Raw genomic sequence first — 24,763 nt, 5'->3', positions numbered from 1 at the left:
AATCATTGTATTGGGGGCTGTATAACTCTTATCACAATCCATACATACATTCATGTGTCAAGCACATTGTTGCCCTCATCATTCTCAAAACTTTTGCTTTCTACTTGAGCCCTCGGTATCAGCTCATTTTCCCCTCTCTCCCTGCCCCCACTCCCTCACAAACCCTTGATAATTTATCATTTTTTTCATGTCTTACACTGTCCAGCATCTCCCTCACCCACTTTTCTGTTGTCCATCCCCAAGGGAGGGGGTTATATGTAGATCCTTGTAATCGGTTCCCCCTTTCTATTCCACCTTCCTCTTCCCCTCCTGGTATCGCTACTCTCATTATTGGTCCTGAGAGGTTTATCTGTCCTGGATTCCCTGGGTTTCAAGTTCTTATCTGTACCAGTGCGCATCCTCTAGTCTAGCCGGATTTGTAAGGTAGAGTTGGGATCATGATCGTGGGGAGGAGGAAGCATTAAAGAACTAGAGGAAAGCTGTATGTTGCATCATTGCTACTCTGCACCCTGACTGGCTTGTCTCCTACCCGCGGCCCCTCTGTAAGGGGATGTCCAGTTGCCTACAGATGGGCTTTTGGTCTCCACTCCACACTCCTCTTCATTCACAATGATATGATTTTTTGTTCTTTGATGCCTGATACCTGATCCTATTGACACCTTATGATCACACAGGCTGGTGTGCTTCTTCCATGTGGGCTTTGTTGCTTCTCAGCTAGATGGCCGTTTGTTTATCTTCAAGCCTTTAAGACCCCTGACACTGTATCTTTCGATAGCTGGGCACCATCAGCTTTCTTCACATTTCCTTATGCACCCGCCTTGTCTTCAATCGGCTTTCACTTTAACCTCTGAAAGACATACTTATTTATTGTTGCCAATTTTAAATTAACCCAATTACAAATAATGGATTTTAAACAGAGCCCTTGATAAAGCCTAAACCTAATGATTTTCTGTCATTGCAGTTTTACTTAAATCGCATTTGCTTACATATAGATACAGTTAAAGAATATTTATTTATATATCAAATATAAATATATGGGAGTTTCTGACAAATGATTTTTTAGTAAAAATTTATTAACTATATAACTTTTCAATACCAGAGAAACATCAATATGTACAAATCAACATGTAGTTCCCACACTTTGGTTATATGAATATGCTTGGAGCACCACAGAACAAACACTAATCTCAATTTAAAAAGAAAAGTAATCTCAACAAACAAAAACCCTTCAATACTCTTGAATCTGTTTTCCTTACATTACATGGAGAAAACTCTTTTTTATTCTACATTGGTTTCCAGCTTGGTCAGTTTCCAATAGCATCAAGAAAAAGTGGTTGGAGGGAAAGGATAACCATAATAGGTAAAGTCTGAAAATCAAACTATTTCCAGAACTCCCTCTTTTTTCAATACAGAAGTGATCTTAATCTAGCTTTGCATCAAATGAGAGGTATGAAAACTTGGGGTTGGTGAGAGTAAGCCCAACTGCTAATTTTCAAAATTTAAAATCTTAAATAATGCAATCACAAGACTTGGGATAAAAGGCGCACAGGGTAACACCTTAGCAAAATTGGTTACAGAACTTCTTGGATTTCAACGAATTCCCTGCAATCACTGGCATCTGCTAATTGTAGAGGCATTTGGTATTATACATAGGCATCAATAAGAGACTTGACAGGACTGAGCAGAGTCTTTCACAGCAACTCTGATGGGCAAGAAAAAGAGAAATCAAAGAATGAAGACAGAAATAGAAGAAAATGGAAACAAAATACATCTAAGCCCATGTAAGCCAGGATAATGGGGGCTTCATAGTACATACTGAAAATTCTATGTATACAGATTGCATCCTTTACTAAAATGTGAATTATATACACATTTATGTTAAGTTAAATCCATTCATATATTATCTCTAACAACCCAAACAGAACCTTTCTACCGCAAGGTGAAAGGAGATGCTACTATTCCCTCAGTTCCTTAGGTTCCTGTCCTTTCCCAGGCTGGTTAGTGATCTCTGCACAGGAGCCAACAGCATGGTATATGAACGGATACAACTTGATATCTGGAACAGGAGTGGAACAGCTTCTGCATTCCTCATTGTAATATCGTTGTAACAGCTTATACACATCCCCTGGAGAGACAAATTGATTTTCATATTAAAGTAAGAAACAAACCAAACCCACTGGCATTGAATTGATTCTGACTCAGCAACATTATAGAACAGAGCAAAACTAATCAGAGCAGCTGGTGGATTTGAAATGCTGACCATGCAGGTAGTAGTCCAATGTTTATTCTAAAGTATCATCAGGACACACTGGACATTAAAATGTATAGATGGGGAAAAAATACAAGAAAGGACTCCAGTTTTTTTCTTAATCTAAATAGCATTTGGCCAAATCTAGCTTTAGAAAATGTAACATGAATTTCATATACTTGAAAGGATTTCTTGACATAAAGTTAAATATTTTAAAAACACTTCTAAAAAGCTATGTAGTAGATAATGATTAAAACAGGCGCCCTGACTCATTTTGGGAGTTCACGTCATCCCTACTGACACCTTCAGCTCCTGAGGTAACAAGGTCTTTCAAGTCCAGTGGAGAAAACTGTGCGGCTGATAAATATAACTCAGAATTAAGCCTCTTAAATTGGAACTTACCCTCACCATCTTTCCTCTCTTTTTTTCCTGTATATCAAACTAGAAATTCCAGCTTCTTTCCCTTATTTTAATAAGCTGACATATTCATTCAAGATCTTAAATAAAACTTTTCCAGAGTAGAATAAATAGGACTATGACAATGCTCGTCTTCTAAGGGCTTTGTGCTCCTTATTCAGAGCCATGTTTTCCATTTGTTCTTAGGCATATGATCCATCCAGATTTAGCAAGTGTTCCTTCTAGTCAGTGCACAATCCATTTAGATACCAAGTGTCAGGGTGATCTCCTACTTACCAACAGTCAGTTTCCTCTCTGTCAGGAAAGTGTGCATGCTGTAAATGTCTCTCATCAATTCTGAATCCCCAAAGGTGAAATAAACCACATCTCGTTCAGCAGCAGCAGCTGCCAGTATCTGTATTAAGGCTGTAGAAAAGAGAAAAGACAAGGCTGTATATAATACTTTCCATCAGGATGCCGTTTGGTCTTTCCAGGTGTGCCAAGCTGAATCCTGAATTAAAGATTTATATGCCCAATATACACGTTAATGGAAATGGCCGTAAATCATCTAGTTGTATGACTTTTCAGATATGCTGCCGCAGGCATCAAAAACAAAAGAATTTCTACACAGGTGCTTTTCTGGGTCACAGATAAAGAAAGGTATATTTGAGTGTAATTGTGGCACTAGAAAGAAAGAAACAATTCCAGATGAATACAAGATTTTTTTAAAAAAGTGATGCATATATATTTTTACTTGTATATAATGTCTGAATGCATTTAAAAATTAATTTGGAACTATATTGTTTTAATTATTTTATCTTATTAACGTCACAGGTCTCTGTCTCACAGGAGCATATTCGTTTCTTTAACCAATAAACTTGGGATATTTGAATGCTTTTATAAACTCGAAAGCCACCCTGAAGAGCACGCCCTCATTCTGCCAACACTTCCTCCTCCACCGCAATCACTAACATGTGATCAGTGTTACTTGGGGCACTGAATGGTAGCAGGTGTGCTTGAGTGTGTAAATGGCTGAGAACCACTGTCCCTGGGAGTCAAAGTTAGAAATTACTAAGCCTGAAGTATGTTTCAAAAAATTAGTTTCCTTTATAATCTTAATCTCAAGATAAAAAATTCTTTGACTTCATACTCTCAGACATGGGCAAAGAGCAAAGAATTGTAAGCAAATCCCTAATTCTTTTCACTAGGTTTAATGTAGTTAACTTATGCAAAGCAATTCTGAAACTTGGACCAAAGCAAGAAGAAATACTTGACAGCTTGAATCTTTTCTCCATTTATCATTATGTTATATACTGGTCCAATTCTGACGATATATAAAGGTTTTCTTTATATTGAGTTGTAAATATAAAGTTGTACCGAAGGCTGACATCCTTGATCTTTACCAGCAATTGTTCCAAGCCCTCCTGACTTTCAACAAGCAAGGCTGCGTCACCTGCATATTGAAGGTTGTTAATAAATCTTCCTCCAGTCCTGTTGTGGCATTCTTCTTTATATAATACAGTTTCTCAGATTATTTGCTCAGCATATATGCTGAATAAGTATGATGAGAGGATACAACCAAAAATACTAAGAAGAGTTAATAAATCTACACAGATGAAAAAAATATGACATTCTGAGTCCACATTGACAATAGATAGATAGAAAACTAAATAAGGAGAGAAGTTCTTGCTTACAGTGGACAGAAGGATTCACTGGTAAATATAGAGGGCGTATTAGAACTGAAAACATCATTATTTTGCAAGCAGCACGAGAAAGAATGGATCGGGCCAAAGGATGCTAAATCCAGGGGAAATTTTTCTCAATGTGTCTTCCCATAAATTGTAATAAAGAAAAAACACAAAGTATACAGTGGAAAAATGGGACAATATTTTGACTGGCTGACCAAACGGTACATATTCATTGGGGTTAGATAGGCAACAAATACCTCTAGATGTGATGCTAAAACATCACCTGTGCAGGTTCTTACTAAGGATGTACAACCTCAACCTGATGATGAAGATACATTAGACAAAATAAAAATGAAGAACACTAAAGTCTTCTAAAACGTCAATGTCATAAAAATCCATTGTGGAAATATATAATAGGCTGAGGAAAATACTAGTAGTTAAAAAGGAGCCTAAGGTGTCTCTCAGTAGTACAAATGGCTAAGGTGTCGAGTATTAACTAAAAGGTTGGCCGTTTGAACCCACCCAAAGCTGCCTCAAAAGGCAGGCCTAGAAATTTGCTTCTAAAAAGGTCACAGCCTAGAAAATCCTATGAAGCAGGTCTACTCTGCATGCCGGGAGGTATCATGAGTAGGATCCAACTAGACAGCAAAAAAAACAACATGAGAGTCTAAGTATCTTTGTGCTTCATAACTAGCAAAGTGCCAATACACAGTTCAAGAGGGATTTGGGGAAAAACGGGAAGCTAAAAGAGCAAACCGCTAACTGCCGTAGTTGATTCTAAGTCACAGTGGCCCTAAAGGCGCAGGACTGCTTCGTTGGTTCCTGGACTTTAAGTCTTGACAGAAGCAAACAGCTTCACTTTTTTCCCCATGGAGCTCCTGGTGGGTTAGTGGATAAGCCATGACGCCACCTAAGCTAAAAGAAATGACAACTAAATGTCATACCTGACTCTAGACTGAATCTGGTACTAGAGAGGATGAATATTACTAAAAATATTAAGTAATCTGACAAAGCTGGGATATAAGTAACAGATTACTGTGTCACAGTACATTTACAGATTTAATCATCGTACGGTGGAGGACTTCCAGCAAGGTGGTGAAACAGACATGTACACAGACCTTCTACATCAAAGGCATAAGGAACCTACTAAAACGGATAGCGATCATAATTCTGGAACCCTGAGTTTTGGTGAAAAGGATAGCCCAAGCACTGTAGTGGTTGTGCATTTGGCTATGACCTGCAAGGTCAGCAGTTCAAAACCACCAGCCACTCCAAGGGAGAAAGTTGGGACCTTCTATTCCCGGAAACCCACAGGAGCAGTTCTCTCCTGTTGCACAGAATTGCTATGAGTTGGCATTGACTCCAGGGCAGTGAGTTTGGTTTTGGTGTACGAGAAGGACAGAACGAGCCCGAGAAGAGACCGATGGAGAATGATTAGCTAGCCGGATGCAGCATGGCCACTTTGAATTTTGTAGGCAGCATGCCAATCAGACAACAGGCGGGAACACTGAGGCTAGCAAGATGAAAAGAGGAATCCTAATTTGTTCCCCACATCTTCCTGGTGACCAGAAATCCCATCCCCTCCTACCCCCTTGATTCCCTTGCTCTGCCTGAGGTTGGAGCCTTGCACTCCTGAATCCGGTGCAGGGTGCACAACCCCTAATCTGTAGGTGCATGAACAAACCCTCATTAGACCCAGGATACACAGATACACCTACTCCATGATCAACTCCATTCTGGTGGGAAATACTCTTGTTACCAACTGCCCTGCCATAGCTGCTCGCTGGGCCTGAAATAACTTCTTCCAGTTACCATCTGAGTTGGCACAAACTACTTCAGATCAGGTGCCCTTCCTCAGATAATAAAGAAGTAAAAAACAAAAGAAACAAACAAAAAAACCCTTGATCCAGGATAAGTATCTCATCCCCGTGAGTTCTGTACCTCAAAGAGAATGCTGACCAATAGTGGGTGCCCTGCCCCTCACAGCCATCTGCTTTCTTTCTTAATTTTGTGGGCACAGTGTTTATTATTTTTATTTATATATTTATTTTAATTATTTTATTGGGGCTTGTACAATTCTTATCACAATCCACACATACATCTATTGTGTCAAGCATTTGTACATGTTGCCATCATCATTTTCTAAACATTTTCTTTCTACTTGAGCCGATTATTTTTTTCTTCCCTCCTGTCCTCCCTCATGAACGCTCGATAATTTATAAATTATTTTTTCATGTCTTACACTGACCGATGTCTCCCTTCACCCACTTTTCTGCTGTCTGTTTTCTCCTCCGTATGGTTTATTTTGCTAATCTTATCTAGTGAATACACAGAGATAGTAATAAGCACAAAAACAAGACAGAGCAAAACAAAACAAAAAAACCCCTAACAACAACAAAACCAACCACAAAAAAAGAAAAGCCTATAAATAGTTCCAAGTCTGTGTGTTGACCTTTAGGAGTGTTTTCTGATCGAAAACACTGATGGGGTACCATGCTCTGGCTCCAAAGTCTTTTTTTGGTATTCCCTGGGGACTTCATTGCTTTGCAGTTATTTTATTTTTAATAGGTCAAGGCATCTATTTTGTCTTCTACTGTGTATGCTTCTTTTATTTTTAATTATTTATTTTAATCATTAAATCATTTTATTGGGGTCTCGTACAATTCTTATCACAATCCATACATACATCCATTGTGTTAAGCACATTTGGACATTTGTTGCCCTCATCATTCTCAAGACATTTGCTTTCTACTTGAGCCCTTGATATCAGCTCCTCATTTTTCCCCTCCCTCCCCGGTCCCCTGACCCCCATGAACCCTTGATAATTTATAAATTATTATTATTTTGTCATATTTTACACCGTCCGACCTCTCCCTTTACCCACTTCTCTGCTGTCTGTCTCAAAGGAAGGAGGTTATATGTAGATCCTTGTAATCTGTTTCCCCTTTCTCTCACCTTCGCTCCACCCTCCTGGTATTGCCACTCTCACCACTGGTCCTGAGGGGTTCATCTGTCCTGGATTTAACTGTTTGGACTATAATTAAAATAAGGATAACTTTTGAGAATAAAAGGAATTCAAGAAGACTTCATTGTGCTTTTGTGGAACTTATACATGGATCAAGAGGCAGTTGTGTGAATGGAGTACGGGAATAATGTATGTTGTAAAATCAAGGCAAGTGTGCATCAGGGTTGTATCCTTTCACCATATTGTTAAATCTGCTTGCTCAAAATCATCAGAGAAGCTGAATTATATATAAAGAAGAATGGAGATCAGGACTGAAGGTTTATTAACAACCTGTGATATAGTGATACAACCTTGCTTGCAGAAAGATAGAAGGACTTAAAGCACTTGCTGATGAAGATCAAGGATTTCTATTTTAAAAAGGAATCATGGCTCACTGCAGAGATAAAAATGGTCACAATTGGATCAATAGGTACCATCATGATAAATGGAGAAATAATTGACATTGCCAAGGATTTTGGCTTGCTTGGATGCATCCACAATCAATGCTCATGGAAGCAGTAGTCAATAGATCAAAGAAAGTTGAATTGGGCAAATCTGCTGCACAAGACTTCTTTAATGTTGTGTTAGTCTGGGTACTTTAGAGAAACAAATCCACAGAAATTCATGTATAGGAGAGATCTTTATATAAAGGCTAAGTGCACATCAAGAAAACATCCCAACCCAGTGCTGCCCAAGCCTACAAGTCCAGCATTAACCCTTATGTCCAACACCAATCCACAAAGTCCTCCTCCATCTCACAAAACATACACAATGATGCCGACTGCAGGAGGAAAGCCGAGTCAGTGAATGTATAAATATCTCAGCGCTGGCAGAGGTCTCCACATTGGTGCTCCAGCACCCAAGGTTGCATTGGGGTAGGTCCTGTGGTTTCTCCTCAGGGATGTCTAGCAGGAAGTGAGCCTTGCCATCTAAAGCAAGGAACTGGCTAAGGCAGCTAAATCCTGGTCCAACCATCAAAAAGCAAAGAGACTCAAGAACTCCAAAGGAGAGGCTCACTGAGCCATTTATCCCTCTGCCCTTCAATTAAGCCCACATGTGTTTATTGGCCAGGTTGGCAAAATAAACTAACTACCTCAAATGTGTTGAAAAGTAAGAATGCTACTTTGAGGAACAAAGTGTGCCTGACCCAAACCATGGTATTTTCAACCAACTCATTTGCATATGAAAGCTAGACATTGAATAAAATAGATTGAAGAAGAATTGATGCATTTGAATTGTGGTGCTGGAGAAGAATAGTAAAGTACCATGGATAAACCAATTTGTCTTGGAAGAAGTGTGGCAAGAATGCTCCTTAGAGTTAAGAATGGTGAGACTTTGACTTACATACAGTAGAGCCACAGATCTGGAGGCTAATCCGTTCGAGAAGGAGCATTGGGATGCGATGCAATCGAGTTCCAAATCAATTTTTCCCATAAGAAATAACTGAAAACGGATTAATCTGTTCTCGACTACCAAGTTTTTACCCTAAAGTTGTTTTTTTATACAAACATTACACAGAACTTTAAAAACAACTAGGTTCAAGTTAAATAATATAATTTAAATAAGAAACACAACGTTTAAAAAGTTTTCTTACCAACTCAAGGTATGGCCCATACATACCTTGAGATTGATGAGGATCTGGATCTGTGGACACGGATGTGGAGAGGAGGTATAGAGACAGAGTCATTCTTTGGAAGGGAAATCTCTTTCCATAAAAGCAACTGGTAGCTGCTTTTCAGGAGTTTTTGCCCTTTTTTCACTAGGACCTGGCTGGCTTTCTTTAAAAAAAAAAAATTGTGTACTGTGGTCTGCTGTTGGCGTTTCCTTAACTGTTTTCTAAAAGGGTTTACTAAATTACCATCAGCAATATTGGTAACATGGTTAACCAGTTCCTTATCATTATGATTCTTTTCACAAAACTCTTTCTTAGAAACCATGTTTTGTTTTGTTTTTTAATCTAAAAGCAGTACAAAAAGCCACAAAACTAAGAAAACTATAGCAAATCTCTTGGAACACAACTGTCAAAGGTTTAAACAACATGTACTAATAACGCCAAATAATGAAGCGCGAACTGCTTTTGTTTACAAAAATCACATCCATGGGTCAGATTCTGATGTTTTGTTTGAGCTCCGACACAAAATTTTCTCAACATTTTACATTGAAATCTGATTCTGTTGGGTACTGATGTGGTCGAGTACCGGGGTTCTACTGTACTCTGGACATGGTATGAGGAGAAATCATCCTGGATATCATGTTTGATAAAGCTGATAGGCAGCAAAAAAGAGGAGAGTCCTCAAGAGATGGACTGATAGTGTGGCTGCCACAATGAATTGAGGCATAAGAACAATTGTGAGGAGGGCGCAGGACCAGGCTGCTTTGTTCTGTTGTCCATAGCATTGCCATGGGTCGGAACAAACTCAATGACACATAACAATACCACAACATGGAAGACATTAGAAGCTCACAATCCATATGTGGGGGCTCTATATGGATTAATTATCCAGCGAATTCCCTCTGATTATAAGCTGAGGGATGTGAATCGCCTTACTATTGAACAGAAAACATTTATTGTACAATTGATCATAGCAGATGTAATTAGGTTAGGTTTGATCTCCCTCATGATGCACTTTGATGTTGTCTCAGAATATTTTCTGCCTTCTCTTAGACTGAGGTTTTTATCTGTGTTGTCTTGACATCCCCCCCCCCTTCTCCTTCCTTTTTGTGTTCTATAAGATTCTCCTTATATGAGATCCAGGATAGGTAGAACTACAGAGACAGTAACTGGCGTGATAATGGCATAAAGGCATGGCAGGATAGGACAGGGGGAAATGGAGGAGCTCACAATCATGAATATGAGAGGGAAATGCTCTGAAACTGACGTTGTTGATGAATACATAACTCTTCTCATATGAATACCTGATTAAATGGTATGATATGTGGAGTATATGTCACTAAAACTAGATAGAAACAAAAGAACCAATGGTACTGAAGGAAGAAGTTCAAACCGCACTGAAGTCATTAGCTAAAAACAAGACTCAAGGAATTGACAGAATACTAATTGAAATGTTTCAACTTCCTGATGAAACATTGGAATCACTCACTTGTCTATGTGAAGAAATTTGGATGAGAGCAACTTGGCCAACTGACTGGAAGAAATGCATATTTTCACTCATTCCAAAGAAAGGTAACTCAACAGAATGCACAGATTTGGGCATTTTTGCACAGAGCAGTATCTTTGATATCACATGCAAGTAACTCTTGCTGAAGATCACTCAACAACGGTTGGAACAGTACAGTGATAGGAAGTTGCCAGAAATTCATACTGAATTCAGATGAGAATGTAGAGTAAGAGATGTCATTGCCATTGTTAGAAGCAAAACAGAGAATGCCAGAAATATGTTTAGTTGTGTTTTATTAAATATGCAAAGGCATTCCACTATGTGGATCATAGCAAACTATGAATAGATGTGAGACGGGTGGGAACCGGTACAGATTTCAAAAGGCACATGTCAGCACAGAACGAGGGAACATTGTATAGTTTAAAATTAAGAAAGATTATGTGTTTCAGTAGAATCAGCTCATCATACTTATTCAATTTGTTTGCTGAGCAAATCATCAGAGAAATCGGACTAAATGAAAAAGAACTTGGCATTTGGACTGGTGGTAGGCTTATTAAGAGCCTTCACTAAGTAGATGGCACAAACTTGGTTGTTAAAAGTCAGGAGAACTTGAAGCACTTGCTGATAAACATCAAGGGCTGCAGCCTTCAGTATGGACTACAACTTAATGTAAAGAGGTCCCAAATCCTCACAACTGGACATCATGATAAATGGAGCAAAGATTGAAGTTGTCATGGATTTCATCTTGGTTGGATCCATAATCAATCCTCATAAAAGCAGCAACCTGAATGTCAAAAGACACGTTGCACTGGGTAAATCTGTTGCACAAGACCTCTTTAACATGTTTAAAAGCAAAGAGGTTACTTTGAGGGCTCAAGTGTACTGATCCATCCAAGCCATGATATTTTCAATCACCTCCTATGCATGTGAAAGTTGGACACTGAGTAAGAAAGACCATAGGAGAATCAATGCATTTAAATTACAGTGCCGGTGAAAAATATATAAGCTATCACAGACTTCAAAAAGAATACCCAAATCTCTCTTGGAAGAAGTACAGCCACAATGCTCCTTGGACATTCTTTGGACATGTTAGCAGGAGAGAAAAATCCTGGAAAAGGACTTCATGCTTGGTAAAATATAGGGGCAGTGAAAATGAGGAAACTCTTGATAAGATACATTGACACAACGGTTACAACAATGGGCTCAAATATAACAATTGTAAGAAAGGTGTAGGAGTAAGCAATGTTTCATTCTGTTATACACAGGGACTCTATGAGTTAGAACTAAATGGTACCAAATTACACCACCACCACTTTATCTTGATTATGGGCTAGTGAGTCCATATAATTTTACAAATAAATTCTACCATTCAGAGATGAGCTGACATCAATTCAACTCACATTATTCCAGCATATAGAAATAGATGGAAAACTCTTGAATTAATTTCATGGAGGGAATATAACCTGGATATGAAAACAAGAAGAGAAACTAAGAAAAGAAAATTATAGACCAATATCCCCCATGAACATATGTAAAATCCAAGCTCATTGCCACTGAGTAAATTACGACTCATGGTGACCCCATATGACAGAGCAGAACTATCTTTCGTGGGGCAAATAATGGTTTTGAACTGCTGATTTTACGGCTCACAGTCCAATGCGTAACTACTATGCTCCCAGGGATCATGAATATAGATGTAAAAATTATCAACAAATCTTAACCTAAAGAATTCAAGAACATATAAAAAGTAACACATATTGGCCAAGTGGGGTAATACCAACTATGCAAGGATGGTTCAACATAAAAAAAATTAATCCATCACATAAATAAAACAAAAGAACCACATGATCATATCAATTGATGTAGAAAATGTACTCGACAAATTCCAATGTCCATTCCTCATAAAAAACACATAACATAATAGGACTAGAAGGGAAAGTCCTCAACATAATAAGCAACATATATATAAACCAAAGGCCAACATTACTTTCAATGGAGAGAACCTGAAAGCATTCCACTGCTAACAGGAACTAGTCAAGAATGCCCTTTATCATCACTTTTACTCAATACTGAGCTGCAAAAGTCTTAGCCAGAGCTATCAAAAAAGAAAGAAAAATTAAAGGCTTCTAAATTGGCAAAGAAGTAAAACTCTACTTGCAAATTATATGATTTTATACATAAAAAAAACAAAGATCTGGCAGGAAAACTGTTCAAACTAACTTGAGTGGTTTGGCAGATTGGCAGGGTACAGCACATAGAAAAGCCAGCTGGATTCCTTTATGCCAACAAGGAGAACTCTAAAAAGGAAATTAGGAAAATGGTGTCTTTTATAATAGCCACTCAAAAGAGGAAATATTCAGGAAGAATCTGACCTGAAAAATAAAAGACTCATGCAAACACAAGAACCCCAAAGAGGCCTACATAAAAGGAAAGCAACACCATGCTCTCGAAAGATTTAAAATTGTGAAAATGTCACTATCCAAAACAATCTACAGATACAATGCAATTTTGACCCAAATTCCACCATCTTTCTTTCAAGATATGTAAGAAGTACTAACCAACTTCATTTTGAAAGGGAAGAGATCCCACATAAGCAAAGTAGTAAAGAAGGAGGAAATGGGGGCCTCTCACTTCCCAACCTCAACACTATCTACTTAAGTTGCCATCTAAATGAGGCCTCACTAAGTCTACACAGAAGTACATCAGCCTGTTTGATCTAAGGAGGGAACATTACCAGAGCCTAAATTCTAAATACTCAGTTTGCAGAACATTATGGATGGTAGCGGGAGCCTAAAATCCTATGTGGCTACAACACATGTTGTGTGTCTAACCACAAAGCCAGCAGTGCAAAACCACCAGGCACATCAAGAGAGATGAGGCTTCCTACTGCCATAAATAGTCTCAGAAATCTACATGGGCAGTTCTACTCTGTTCTATGTGGTTGCCATCAGTTAGAATCAATTCAGCGGCAGCGAGTTAAGAAAGCGCGGCTTGAGTCTGATAAACCGCCACTAACTCTACTCTAGTGATATGCATAGCCTAATATCACACAAACAGCATTAGATATCGTCATTTTTGATGCATTCTGAATTTATTCTGGTTTTCAAAAAATATTTTCTGCTTTCTTTTTAATTGAGGTTTTCTTATTTAGTTAATGTTGCTGGGTCTTTTTTTGGTCTTTGTTTTGTATGTTTTTCTATATGAGGAAGTCTGGGTGAATAGGTCTATGAAGACAGCAACAGGATTAATAATTACCTGGGCAGACAGAAGGGGAGGTGGGCAGGGAGTCAACAGTAATGGGTACAAGGAGGGAAAAAAGGTTCCGAAGTTGATTTTGGTAATGATTGCACAACTTTACACAACATGATCGAACTACTGAATAGAATGAAATCTTAAATTATATCTCTATAGAACTATTTAAAAAAAACCCAAACCTACTATTCAGCTACAACAGTCCAAACAGCCTGGTATTGGTACAAGGACATAGATCTGTAGACCAATGGAACGGAATCAAGAACCTACAGATAAGTCCATCCATCTGTAGACAGCTGATCTTTGACAAAGCGCCAAAACACATTAAATGGAGAAGAGATGGTCTCTTTAACAAATGCTCCTGGTAAAACTATGTATGTACATATAGGTACACCAGGAGAAATGTTATAGTCAATTTTTGTCACCTTTTATAAAAGTGAAGTTATTTTAAAATAAAAAGCTTAAAAATTATGGAGTAAAAACAATTTTTAAGTTGATTGACAAATTGTAAATAGTTGAGAATTTTCAAGTTTTAGGAAAAAGATATCTGTGGCAATGTAATGGAGACAGATTCTAACACACTACCAAATTACCTCAATTCCCACTGAATAGCCACCATGTGTGAGGTACTATGACTAGGCCTCATTAATCTCAGAGGGTTGAAAGTAATTAATCTCAAGACAGAGATAGGTTTTAATTAAAACTGCTCAACCAACTTATACAAACATTAAAGCTCCAGTCCATTCAATTTTAAAAGGTTTCTTATTAATCTAACTTACATGTAAAAATGGAAACTAATGAATCATCATTCTCCTCTACTAAGAGGTATTATTGCTTACTTCAAGTAAGTACTTGCTAGAAGCTTTACCTACTTAAAAATTATACCAACAAAAAAACGAAAGGAAAAAGTGCCTTTAAGTCCTATTTCCTTCTTACGTACAAAAATATTAGCTTGCTGGTCATTTGTTACATATGAAAATGCAATATCAATACAAAATTCAAAACGTATCTCTTTATAGTATTTATTTTAATGAAAATGTTCCACAGACCATTTGTCACTATGAACTGACTTTTAGAGTTAAGCTTTATAGAGCTTTCAAAGAGGCTGGATTTTAATCCTAATAAGAGAAATGTACACAGTAAAATGAACTCAGATTACATTCTTGATTTTATATTCATTTCTGTCTGAGCACAAAGTGACATAAACATGTACAACAGGACTGCTACTCCCTAGGTCTCTGACCTCAGTTAAGTCACTGCATTCTCTTGCCCTCATTTTCTGAGCTGTGCATTAAGGGGGTTCAATCAGAAATTTCTAAAGATTTTTGCAGACGCTAGAATCCCATAATATATTTAAAATAAAAATATATATATATATTTAAAATACTTTTTTCTCCTTACACTGGATTTTATATTATAAATATACAAGATTTCCACTAAGATAAACTAACCTTGGCCCTAGATACATTAGTATTTTAGAAACACCCTAATTTGAAAAATCAGACCTGCACAATTTATAAAATTCTCAAGTTTTTTGCAAATTTGCAAATTTAGAGACTCAGGTCCGATTTAAGTAAATGCTCTTGCATCACAGATTAGAGGGTAAACCACAGATCTAACTGGGTGTGGACTGACTCAAAGGCTCATCTAAAAGCATCGATTTTAGTGCAAGCTCAATCAGATGCCAAAACAGTGACTTAAATTGACCTGTAAAGGAGCTCAGTTTTAAATTTCTTTGTGGCATTAATGCTAAGCTATGAGAAAAATATAAATATTTATGACTACCCGAAAAATGAAAAAATCCATTGGGTCCTAGTGCCAACAAATGAACAAAAAAGAAAAAAGCAGGTAAAATGAGGGACACTTATACCATAGGTATGGTTTAAGACCACTAACATATAATAATGGTCACAATTGCTAACACTGAGCTACTAGATTGTGCTCAATACTGACTTAAGAGTTTTACACATACCAATTCAAGATTTATAGATACTAACTCATTTAGTCTTTACAACCCCCCCCACCAAAATTTATTAGCATCTTCATTTTGAAAAAAAAATTGTTATGTGCCATCAAGCCAGTTACAATTCATAGCAAACCTATCTAACAACAGAACAAAACACCACCTGGTCCTGCACCACCCTCATAAATGTTCTTAAGTTTGAGCCCAATGGTACACGGCCACTGTGTCAATCATGTTGTTGAGGGCCTTCCTTTTTTTGTTGCCGCTCTAGGGCAGTGGTTCTCAACCTTCCTAATGCCGCGACCCTTTAATACAGTTCCTCATGTTGCGGCCACCCTGTATCTGTATGTAGGCAGATTGGCCTGGAGACTGATAGAGGGGCGGTGTCTCAGTTCCTAAGACTGGATTTTCTTCAAAGCTAGGTGTTTAATATTTTTTACAAAACAACCTTATGCCATTTCAAAGTACTCTCCATTACCCTTAATACATTCGTCAAATCTGCGATCCCATTCTTGGAAACATTTTTCAAACTCATCTGTTTAGATGGCTGATAGCACCTCCCTTGTTTTTTTTCTTCACCTCTTCTATGCCATCAAATCGCTGTCCTTTCATGTCCCTCTTCATTCACAGAAACAAAAAGGAGGAGGATGGAGTGAGGGCTGGTGAGTAAAGTGCACGGGGAAGGGAGGCATACTGTGTTTTGCCAAAAACCGGTGCAGAGATGGTTGCGAGAGTAGGTGGATTGTTGTGGTAGCAAAACCAGTCCCCATCTGCCACAAATCAGGCCTTTTTTGTCACACAGTATTACAGGTTTACAGAACCTCTAAATATAAAGTTTGATTAACACTCTGACCTGGTGGAACAAACTCTAAATGTACGATGAGTCGACATTTTCCCCCATTCAGGAAGTTGAGTAACGTCAAAAATGAGGTTTGTCATTAATCAACATTTTGCCTTTATTGAAATGAGAAAACCACTCAAACACTTGAATTTTCCCCATAGTGCTGCCCTTCTAAGCTGTGTTCAACAACACAACAGTTTCTGCAACATTTTTCCCAAGCAGGAAAAAAATTTCATGGCCACATACTGTTCTCTTAAATCGGCCATGACAAAAAATGAGGTTGGAGAGAAACTGCTTTTACAAAAAAATTCACTGTGGCCAGAGAGAACCATCCCAGGAGATACCACTGGGCACACTAACTCAGAGGGATGCTTGATGATAACATAGGGGGAAAATGCATACTATGAAACCTCCGCTCTGCCCAGTGCAAATCCAGTGTTTTTGGGGTACCCCTTCGTATAATCCAGCTTCTCCAATAATCTGCTCAGTAAGGAGACTGAACAAGTATCGTTAGAGGATACAATCCTGATGCACACATTTCCTGATTTTAAATAATGTCACATTCCATTGTTCTGTTCATACAACTGCCTCAAGATCAGCGGTTCTCAACCTGTGGGTCGTGACCCTTTTGGGGGGTCAAACAAGCCTTTCACAGGGGTTGCCCGATTCATAATAGTAGCAAAATTATAGTTATGAAGTAGCAACAAAAATAATGTTGTGGTTGGGGTCACCACACCATGAGGAACTGTATTAAAGGGTCGCAGCATCGGGAAGGTTGAGAACTGCTCTAGGTCAACGTACAGGTTCTGCAGAAGCACAAAATGCAGTGTCGTGGAATTCCTGTTCTCAAACCTACCCACAGTTTGGTATGATCCACCCAGCTGAATACTTTGGTATAGTCAATAAAACATAAGTATCTTTCTAGTATTGTTTGATTTTAGCCACGATCCATCTGATAGCAGCAATTATATCCCTTGTTCCACATCCTCTTTTGAATCCTGTGATTCACTTATTAGTTCACAAATATTAGTTAAATATCTACCATGTCCAAAGAAAGGCTCTGTCCAGAAAAGAACTGGAATTTTGAGGCCAACTATTCAGGAGACGCTGGGGAGATTTTTTAGGTGGAAAGTGAAAGCTGCTAAAGGGACCCTGGTAACTGGGATTTCGGAGGAATCTGAGCATATCAGTGCTCTGGCTACAGTTAGTTCAGAAGAATGGGGCAAGTATGGGCTTTTATTTTTAATTCAAAGAGTTTAGCTCCCAAGGAACCTTATTTCAGTTTACGTCAGATCACTTTTCTTGCCCAGCATCAATCCTTTTCTTCTCTTTTGGGATGGGGATGGCAGACACCACCTGGGCCTAAGTTTTGGTTCTCTGGCCTGCTTTTAAGAATACACCTACCAAAAAAATACACTTATCTTTGAAACATTCAACCATCAGTAGAATACCAACTCCCTGGTTTGGGTTTAGATTTAGAACATGAAACCAATGTGAATTGAATGCCCCAAAGCGCAGACCTTATCCAAGGCAACCTGGGACGAAATCCTGGCTCTGCCACTTGTTATCGGCAGGGTCTTTCGCTAGTTATTTACCTCTCTGTATTTTGGTGTCTTACCTATCAAAATAAAAACAAAAATCTACCGAATATGCTGTTGAGTTATAACACAAAAGTAACACACTTAGTACAATGACAAGCACATAGCAATCACTCAGCATGTTAGAAAAGAACATGGAGTGGTTCTTTAGCAAGGAAGGGCCAAGTAGGAAGGTTGGCTCTAACAGTTAGCAACTCTTTCTTCTCTGGTAGGTTTACTTAAACTCTCTACAAATCTTAGTTTCTTTATCTTAAAAATTGGGCTACAAATTGAAGAATAACTACAAAGTTAATGAGAAGATACAAGAATTCCTAGACCTAATTGATCATCAGGAGCTCCCAGACAGTTAAAAAAAAATCCAAAGTCACTTTAAGTCCACTAACTCCCCAGTATCTCCTATTCTATTCTATAGTCTAGCCTTTGGGACCACAGGGGAGTAGCAACTTAACATTTATTAAGGCTGGCTGACTTCCTGGCTCATGGAGGCAAATGCCCACATCATTGAGAGACTGAGGCCCTGAGAGAGACTTAGCTGCTGGCTGAGGATAAATAATTGCATCCTAGTTGTATGCCGATTCTGACTCGTGGTATTAACTCCCCTAACAAACCCTTTTAATCTTAAATATAGTCTGTGAGCTCTATGTGGCTACTGCAATGAATTATTGGACCCAGCAAAAAAGTAAGAGTGCAGTGGGAGGAATGGTTGGTGTCAAAATAGGGTAAAGAAGGGGAGTGAAGGCATGTCTGACCCCTGCATTGTGGCAACATGGAAACCAGAGGTGGTCAGATATAGCTCCAATTTACCACACATTCTTTACCCATTCTAACTCGGACCTCATAAATGATTCCTGTTATTTACCAACAGTTGTGTAGTGGGTTATATATTGGGCTGATAATTGTGTGGTCAGCAGTTTGAATCCATTAGCTGCACCAAGGGAGAAAGATGAAGCAATCTGTTCTCATTAAGATTTATAGCTTTGGAAATCCCAGGAAGCAGTTCTACTCCATCCTAAAGGGTTGCTATGAGTCTGAATCAACTCAATGGCAGTGAGCATATTCTAAGAGCCTACATTAAACAAGATATTTTAAAAATAAAAATGGAAATATTACATTTTCCCACATTCTCTCATATTTGTAATTGTCATGTGCATCTTTAGAGTGGTTGATAGTGCTAACTGGGCACCATCTAGTTCTTTCATAAAAAATATTCTGATGATTATTTTGGTTACAAAAAATAGGATACTACATATAAAAAGAATATATATAGCATCCAGAGAGTCAATCACAGTTCGTTTTTGACCCTGTTTTTGGTAAATAATACTCATGAAAATAATGTACACAAGTAACAAGTGTGGTGGGGCTGCACTGAAACAAGAACTCTCGTCCACTACTGGTGGACCTGTAGGTATGTACAGCCATTAAGGAAATCAAGTTAGCGATATCTAAAACAGATGGGGATTGAGCTACCATATGAGCCCGCAATCTCCCTAGTGGGCATAGACCCAGAAGAAGCAAGAAACAAACCATGGCCATTCATCTGTGCTCCAGTGTTCATCACGGCACAGTTCACAACTGCAAGGAGTTGGAAACAACCCAGATTTCCATCAACAGACGAATGGATCAAAAACTGTGGTACATCCATACAATGGAGTACTACGGGTCCCTGACAAGCAGCGATGAACGCATGAAGCACATAGTCGCATGGGAAGAACTGGAGTAAATCAATGTTAAGTGAAGTAACTCAAGCACAAAAGGGCATATACAACATGAGTCCACTGAGTTAAGCTTAAAAAATATATATGACGGGGCATAGGGGAAAACCTACTATACACATACATCCCTGGGGGTGAGGTCCAGCAACTATGGCAGGGGCCAAACCCAACCCAGGGATACATATGGCAACCAACTAAAAAAGAGGGGGAAAGAAAGAGAGAGAAAAAAAAGAAGACAGGTAGGAGGGGAGCAAGGCACTAACCCACCCTAAGGGGAGGGTATTGTTTATATCTCCACAGGAGAGGGAGAGAGAGACCAGGCTTCAACCCGACATGCCAAGACATGAATACAACATACCAGCATATACCAGGGAACCAACAGAGAGGTCTGTGGGGCCAGTCCCAATCCCATCTATATGGACACACCATCCCCGTACTCAGAAGAATGCACTTCAGAGGACAGCACTGGGGCTACAGTTTGGGGAGAGGGGTGCATCAGATTAGAGCACACGGGAGAAACAAAAAGGATGGAGAGGGAAGAAAGAACATCCTGACCGACCAAGCCCCAAGGATTGTGTTCCTGTTCAGAACAGACAATGAACGGGGAGGACCGTAGGGCTGTGGGGGACAGGTCTAGAGACACAGGGTGGGAACAGTGCATGGTCTGGCTCCATCACGCTGGGGCAAGGAACTGAGGGCATGTAGCAGAGCAGCAGGGGGAGAAGAGTGATGAAACCTCTGTGGAATACCAAAATAGACTTTGGAGATAACAGTGTGGCACCCCATCATACTTGACTGGAAAACACTCATAAAGGCCAACAAACAGACTTTGAACTATTTATAGGCTTTTCCATTTTTGTCAGCAACTTTCTTTATGTTATTGTTACTGTTATTTTGTTTTTGGTTGTAGTTGCTATTGTTTTGTTGGGTTTGACTTCCCTTGTTTTATTTGGCTTTGCCAGGTTTTTGCACTTATTAATGTATCTACATGTCTATCTATATAAGATAGGCGAGATGAATAATTCAGAGAGGAAAAGAATAGGACCAATGGTTCTGGGGGGATACGGGAGAAGGGGAGGTGGGAGAAATGGAGAGGGGGTAGGTTGAATCAACCCAGGGACAAAAGAACAACAAGTGAACTAAAATCAATGGAAGGGAGGTCGTAGGATGCCTAGTGGGGCTTAATCAAGGGCAATATTGCAGCGAGGAATTACTAAACCCAAATGAAGGCTGAACATGTTGGTGGGACAAGAGCAAAGTAAAAAGAAATAGAGAAAAGGACTAGGAGGCAAAGGACATTTATAGAGGTCTAAATACAGTCATGTACATATGTAAATGCACATATAACGAGGGGGATAGAACTATGTACTCATATCTATAGGTTAAGAATTAAGGTTGCAGATGGACATTAATACAAGAACACTTTGTTCTAACAATCCGGCATTCGATAGGTAAAGGTGTGAAGAAAGCTGATGGTGCCCGGCTATCAAAAGATATAGCATCTGGGGTCTTAAAGGCTTGAAGATAAACAAGCAGCCACCTAGCTCAGAAGCAACAAAACCCACATGGAAGAAGCACACCAGCCTGTGTGATCATGAGGTGTCGATTGGATCAGGTATCAGGCATCTTAGACCCAGAACAAAACCTTACCCAAGGTGAATGGTGGAAGGGTGCATGGAGTAGAGACCCAATGCCCATCTGTAGACAATTGGACAGCCTCTCAGAAAGAGGTCACAGGGAAGAGACGAGCCAGTCAGGGTGCCGTATAGCACTGATGAAACACACAACTTTCCTCTGTTCTTTGGTACTTCCTTCACCTCACTTTCATGACCTCAATTCTACCTTACAAATCAGATTAGACCAAAGCATGCACACTGCTACAGGTAAGAGCCTGCAACACAGGGAATCCAGGATAGCTAAACCCTTCGGGGTCAATAATAAGAATAGAGATACCAGGAGGATTAGGGAAGGGTAGGGGAAGAAAGGTGGAATCGATCACAAGGATCAACATACAACCCCCTCCTAGGGAGACGGACAAATAATAGAAAAGTGGGTGAGGGGGTGAAGGCAGACAATGTAAGGCATGGAAATAATAATTTATAACTTATCAAGGGTTCATGAGGGAGGGTAGGCGGGGCAGGGAGGGAGAGGAAATGGGGAGCCGGTATCAGGGCCTCAAGTGGGAAGAGAATGCTATGAAAATGATGATGGCGGCCTATGTGCAAATGTGCTCGACACACTGGGTGAATGTATGGATTATGATAAGAGATGTAAGAGACCCCAAAATATAAGTATTAAAAAAAGAAGAAAAGAATGTACACATGGAATGAGAGCGTATTGGGAGTGGGGTGGGGAGTGACTATATGGTTGCATGTAAATACAATCCAGAGAACCTCAGCATTGTGTGCGCTATTATAAACCCATAGCTGAAATTTAAAAGTTGTTTATATGCCATATAAATAAATGGCAATACTCCAAGAATATTATCCCATGTAAACAGATATATTTATGCAATGCCTTTTAATCATTATATAATATTCTACTTTTCAAAATTAACATTCTTAATTACTAGTCCCCCACTAAATTACATTATATTTTAGTTTTAATGATTATTCACTATGAAGGGAAGGGAGTTGTCAAAAAGCTACTTCAAAGTTTAAAACAATCTGAATAGTTGATCAAATAAATGACATAATAAAAATCTCTGAATACTACGCTTGATATTAGGAGCAAAAGTCCAATTTGAGAGAAAGATTTTTATGTTATAAAATGATGAAAAGTAACCAATACACTTAAAAGCTCCACAAATTGCCCATCAGAAATGACCAGTTTATGACAGACCCGTTTTTGGAATTGATGGCATGAATTTAGTCATTTATTTTACTAAGAGGAAAACAAAATATGTGTCTGTCAGATAATCAATAAGCCCAGAGTGAAAGAGGTTTTCTCAACCAAATTCAGGATGATAAGGTATTTCATAAAATGAAAAACAAAAAACAGAAATTCTATATTTAGACCATTTCAAAAAGCAGGGAAAAGCACTATGCAGTCTTTATTTTTAAACTTAAAGGAAATGTGGGTAGAAAGTCTTTAGAATAAGGGTAGAGGAAAGCTTTTTTTCTGTACATGCCATAAAAAATGTAACGCATAGAAATTAATTTTGTGTGGTAATAACAAAATAAGCTACAATTAAATTAAACCATTCAACCCCCCAAACACATACAAATACCTATAAACACATGAGTTAAATGATTAATATTTCTTAATATACAAGATTGGTTACTAGCCAGTGAAAAATCAAAGTAACACTCAAAAGAGATCAATGGGTAGAGAGGTAAAAAAGTAATTTTCAAATGAAATAAAAATGGCCCGAGAAGATCAACTGATAATGGCTTTCAGAAGGTCAGTTTACAGGAAGCATGTGAACATAAAGGAGTGCCTGCGTGACATTAACGGTTAAGGTGCATATTACTAACGGAAAGGGTGGTGGTGGTGGTGGGTTGAGTCCACCACGGTGCTTAGGAAGAAACACCTGATGATCAATTTCCAGAAATCAGCAACAGAAAACTCTGGGGAACACATTTCTCCTCTGATACACATAGATTGTTACGAGCTGGAATAGACTCCATGGTTGGTTTATCAAAATATAAACAAGACATATCCTAATTCATTCTTTTACTTCTAGGAATTTACCCTATAGAAATCAATATATATGACTTATAGTCAATTACACATTGCAGTGCTATGATTACAATATTAAGGAAACCAACCAAATCATAGTATATCTGCATTAGAAAATGATGTAGTTACTTTAAAAGGTTGACAGTAACTATACAGTTTTGAGTCTTAAAAGCTGTCCCTGAGAGGGAGCCGATTACTATTATCTACATATAACTCCCTCCCAAGGGGACGGACACCAGAAAAAGTGGGTGAAGGGAGATAGCAGTCAGTATAAGACATAAAAAAAAAAGGTAAGTTATCAAGAGTTCATGAGGAAGGGAAGAAGGGTGTGGGGGAATGAGTTGATCACCGAGGGCTCAAGAAGAAAAAATGTTTTGAAAATGATGATGACAACATATGTACAAATGTGCTTGACACAATGGATGCATGTACAGATTGTGGTAAGAGTTGTGAGAGCTGCCAATAAAATTATTTTTTAAAAAAAGTGGTCCCTGAGACTGTAGGGGTCTCAAAAACAGTAAGTTAGAGAACATAGTATATGGTATGATTTAATTAATGTTTAATAATGGCTGAGATGTCCAAAAGGCTATCCACCCAAAAGTTAACAGGAAATTGATGATGTTCGTATGTTTTTCTGAATTTAAAAAGTCAATGTCACTTTTACAAAAATAATAAATATTTTGGGGGGAGGCGTAAATTATAACATAATCATTTTTCTTATGCCCATTAGTAGGGGAGATCTTTTCGGTATCCAGTTTGATGATTAAAACCAGTTAGCTATTTAACATTGCTTTTATTGTCTAATTAGTACTTTGGCAATCACATTAAATAATAATACAACACTATTTTCTAAAATACTTTAAACAGAAAAGCGAATGTCATGATCTGGTAAATGACCAATACCTTTGTTGATCCGAGTGTGTACATCTGCTACAAATCAACTATTTCCTAATTTAAACCATTCCACATCTCCTAGACTGCTATTGTACTACACACAGTAAAAAAAAAAAAGGTAGTGTCTAATATTCTTTTCCTTTCTGTCATTTTTTTATGACAGAACATGGAAACGTTGGCTTAAGCAACTGACTTTTTCCCAATAAAAATGATATTATCCTTCCTATAACAACTCACCTTTTAATCTAGAATCACCTCCAAAGGCACCACAGCCCCAGTTTCCTGTGGCCACTGCAGAAAGATTCTCTGAAGAAACTCCAGGACGGACAAATCCACAGTAAGCCTGAACAGATAAAAATGTCAAAGC

At 38.5% G+C, this 24,763-nt stretch overlaps 1 protein-coding gene across 2 annotated transcripts in view; it reads right to left on the bottom strand.

Annotated features, from left to right (window-relative positions):
* Positions 1-1,049: 1,049 nt before the first annotated feature.
* The window catches only part of PARG (poly(ADP-ribose) glycohydrolase), a 155,889-nt gene continuing 132,175 nt past the window's right edge, over positions 1,050-24,763 (bottom strand). The window contains exons 16-18 of one of the 2 annotated variants that reach the window (XM_075564168.1): positions 24,634-24,739; positions 2,942-3,070; positions 1,050-2,125 (exon numbers count right to left, since the gene is read on the bottom strand). In XM_075564168.1, the coding sequence (XP_075420283.1) occupies positions 1,956-2,125; positions 2,942-3,070; positions 24,634-24,739 (405 nt within the window). In that variant the 3' untranslated portion in view covers positions 1,050-1,955. The remainder of the gene's footprint in view (positions 2,126-2,941; positions 3,071-24,633; positions 24,740-24,763) is intronic. The other variant, XM_075564169.1, reaches the window with a different exon arrangement.

Source organism: Tenrec ecaudatus, chromosome 12, assembly GCF_050624435.1.
Source record: "Tenrec ecaudatus isolate mTenEca1 chromosome 12, mTenEca1.hap1, whole genome shotgun sequence".
In the NCBI taxonomy this organism is placed as follows: Eukaryota; Metazoa; Chordata; class Mammalia; order Afrosoricida; family Tenrecidae; genus Tenrec; species Tenrec ecaudatus.
This window is presented reverse-complemented; position numbering and strand designations above follow the sequence as displayed.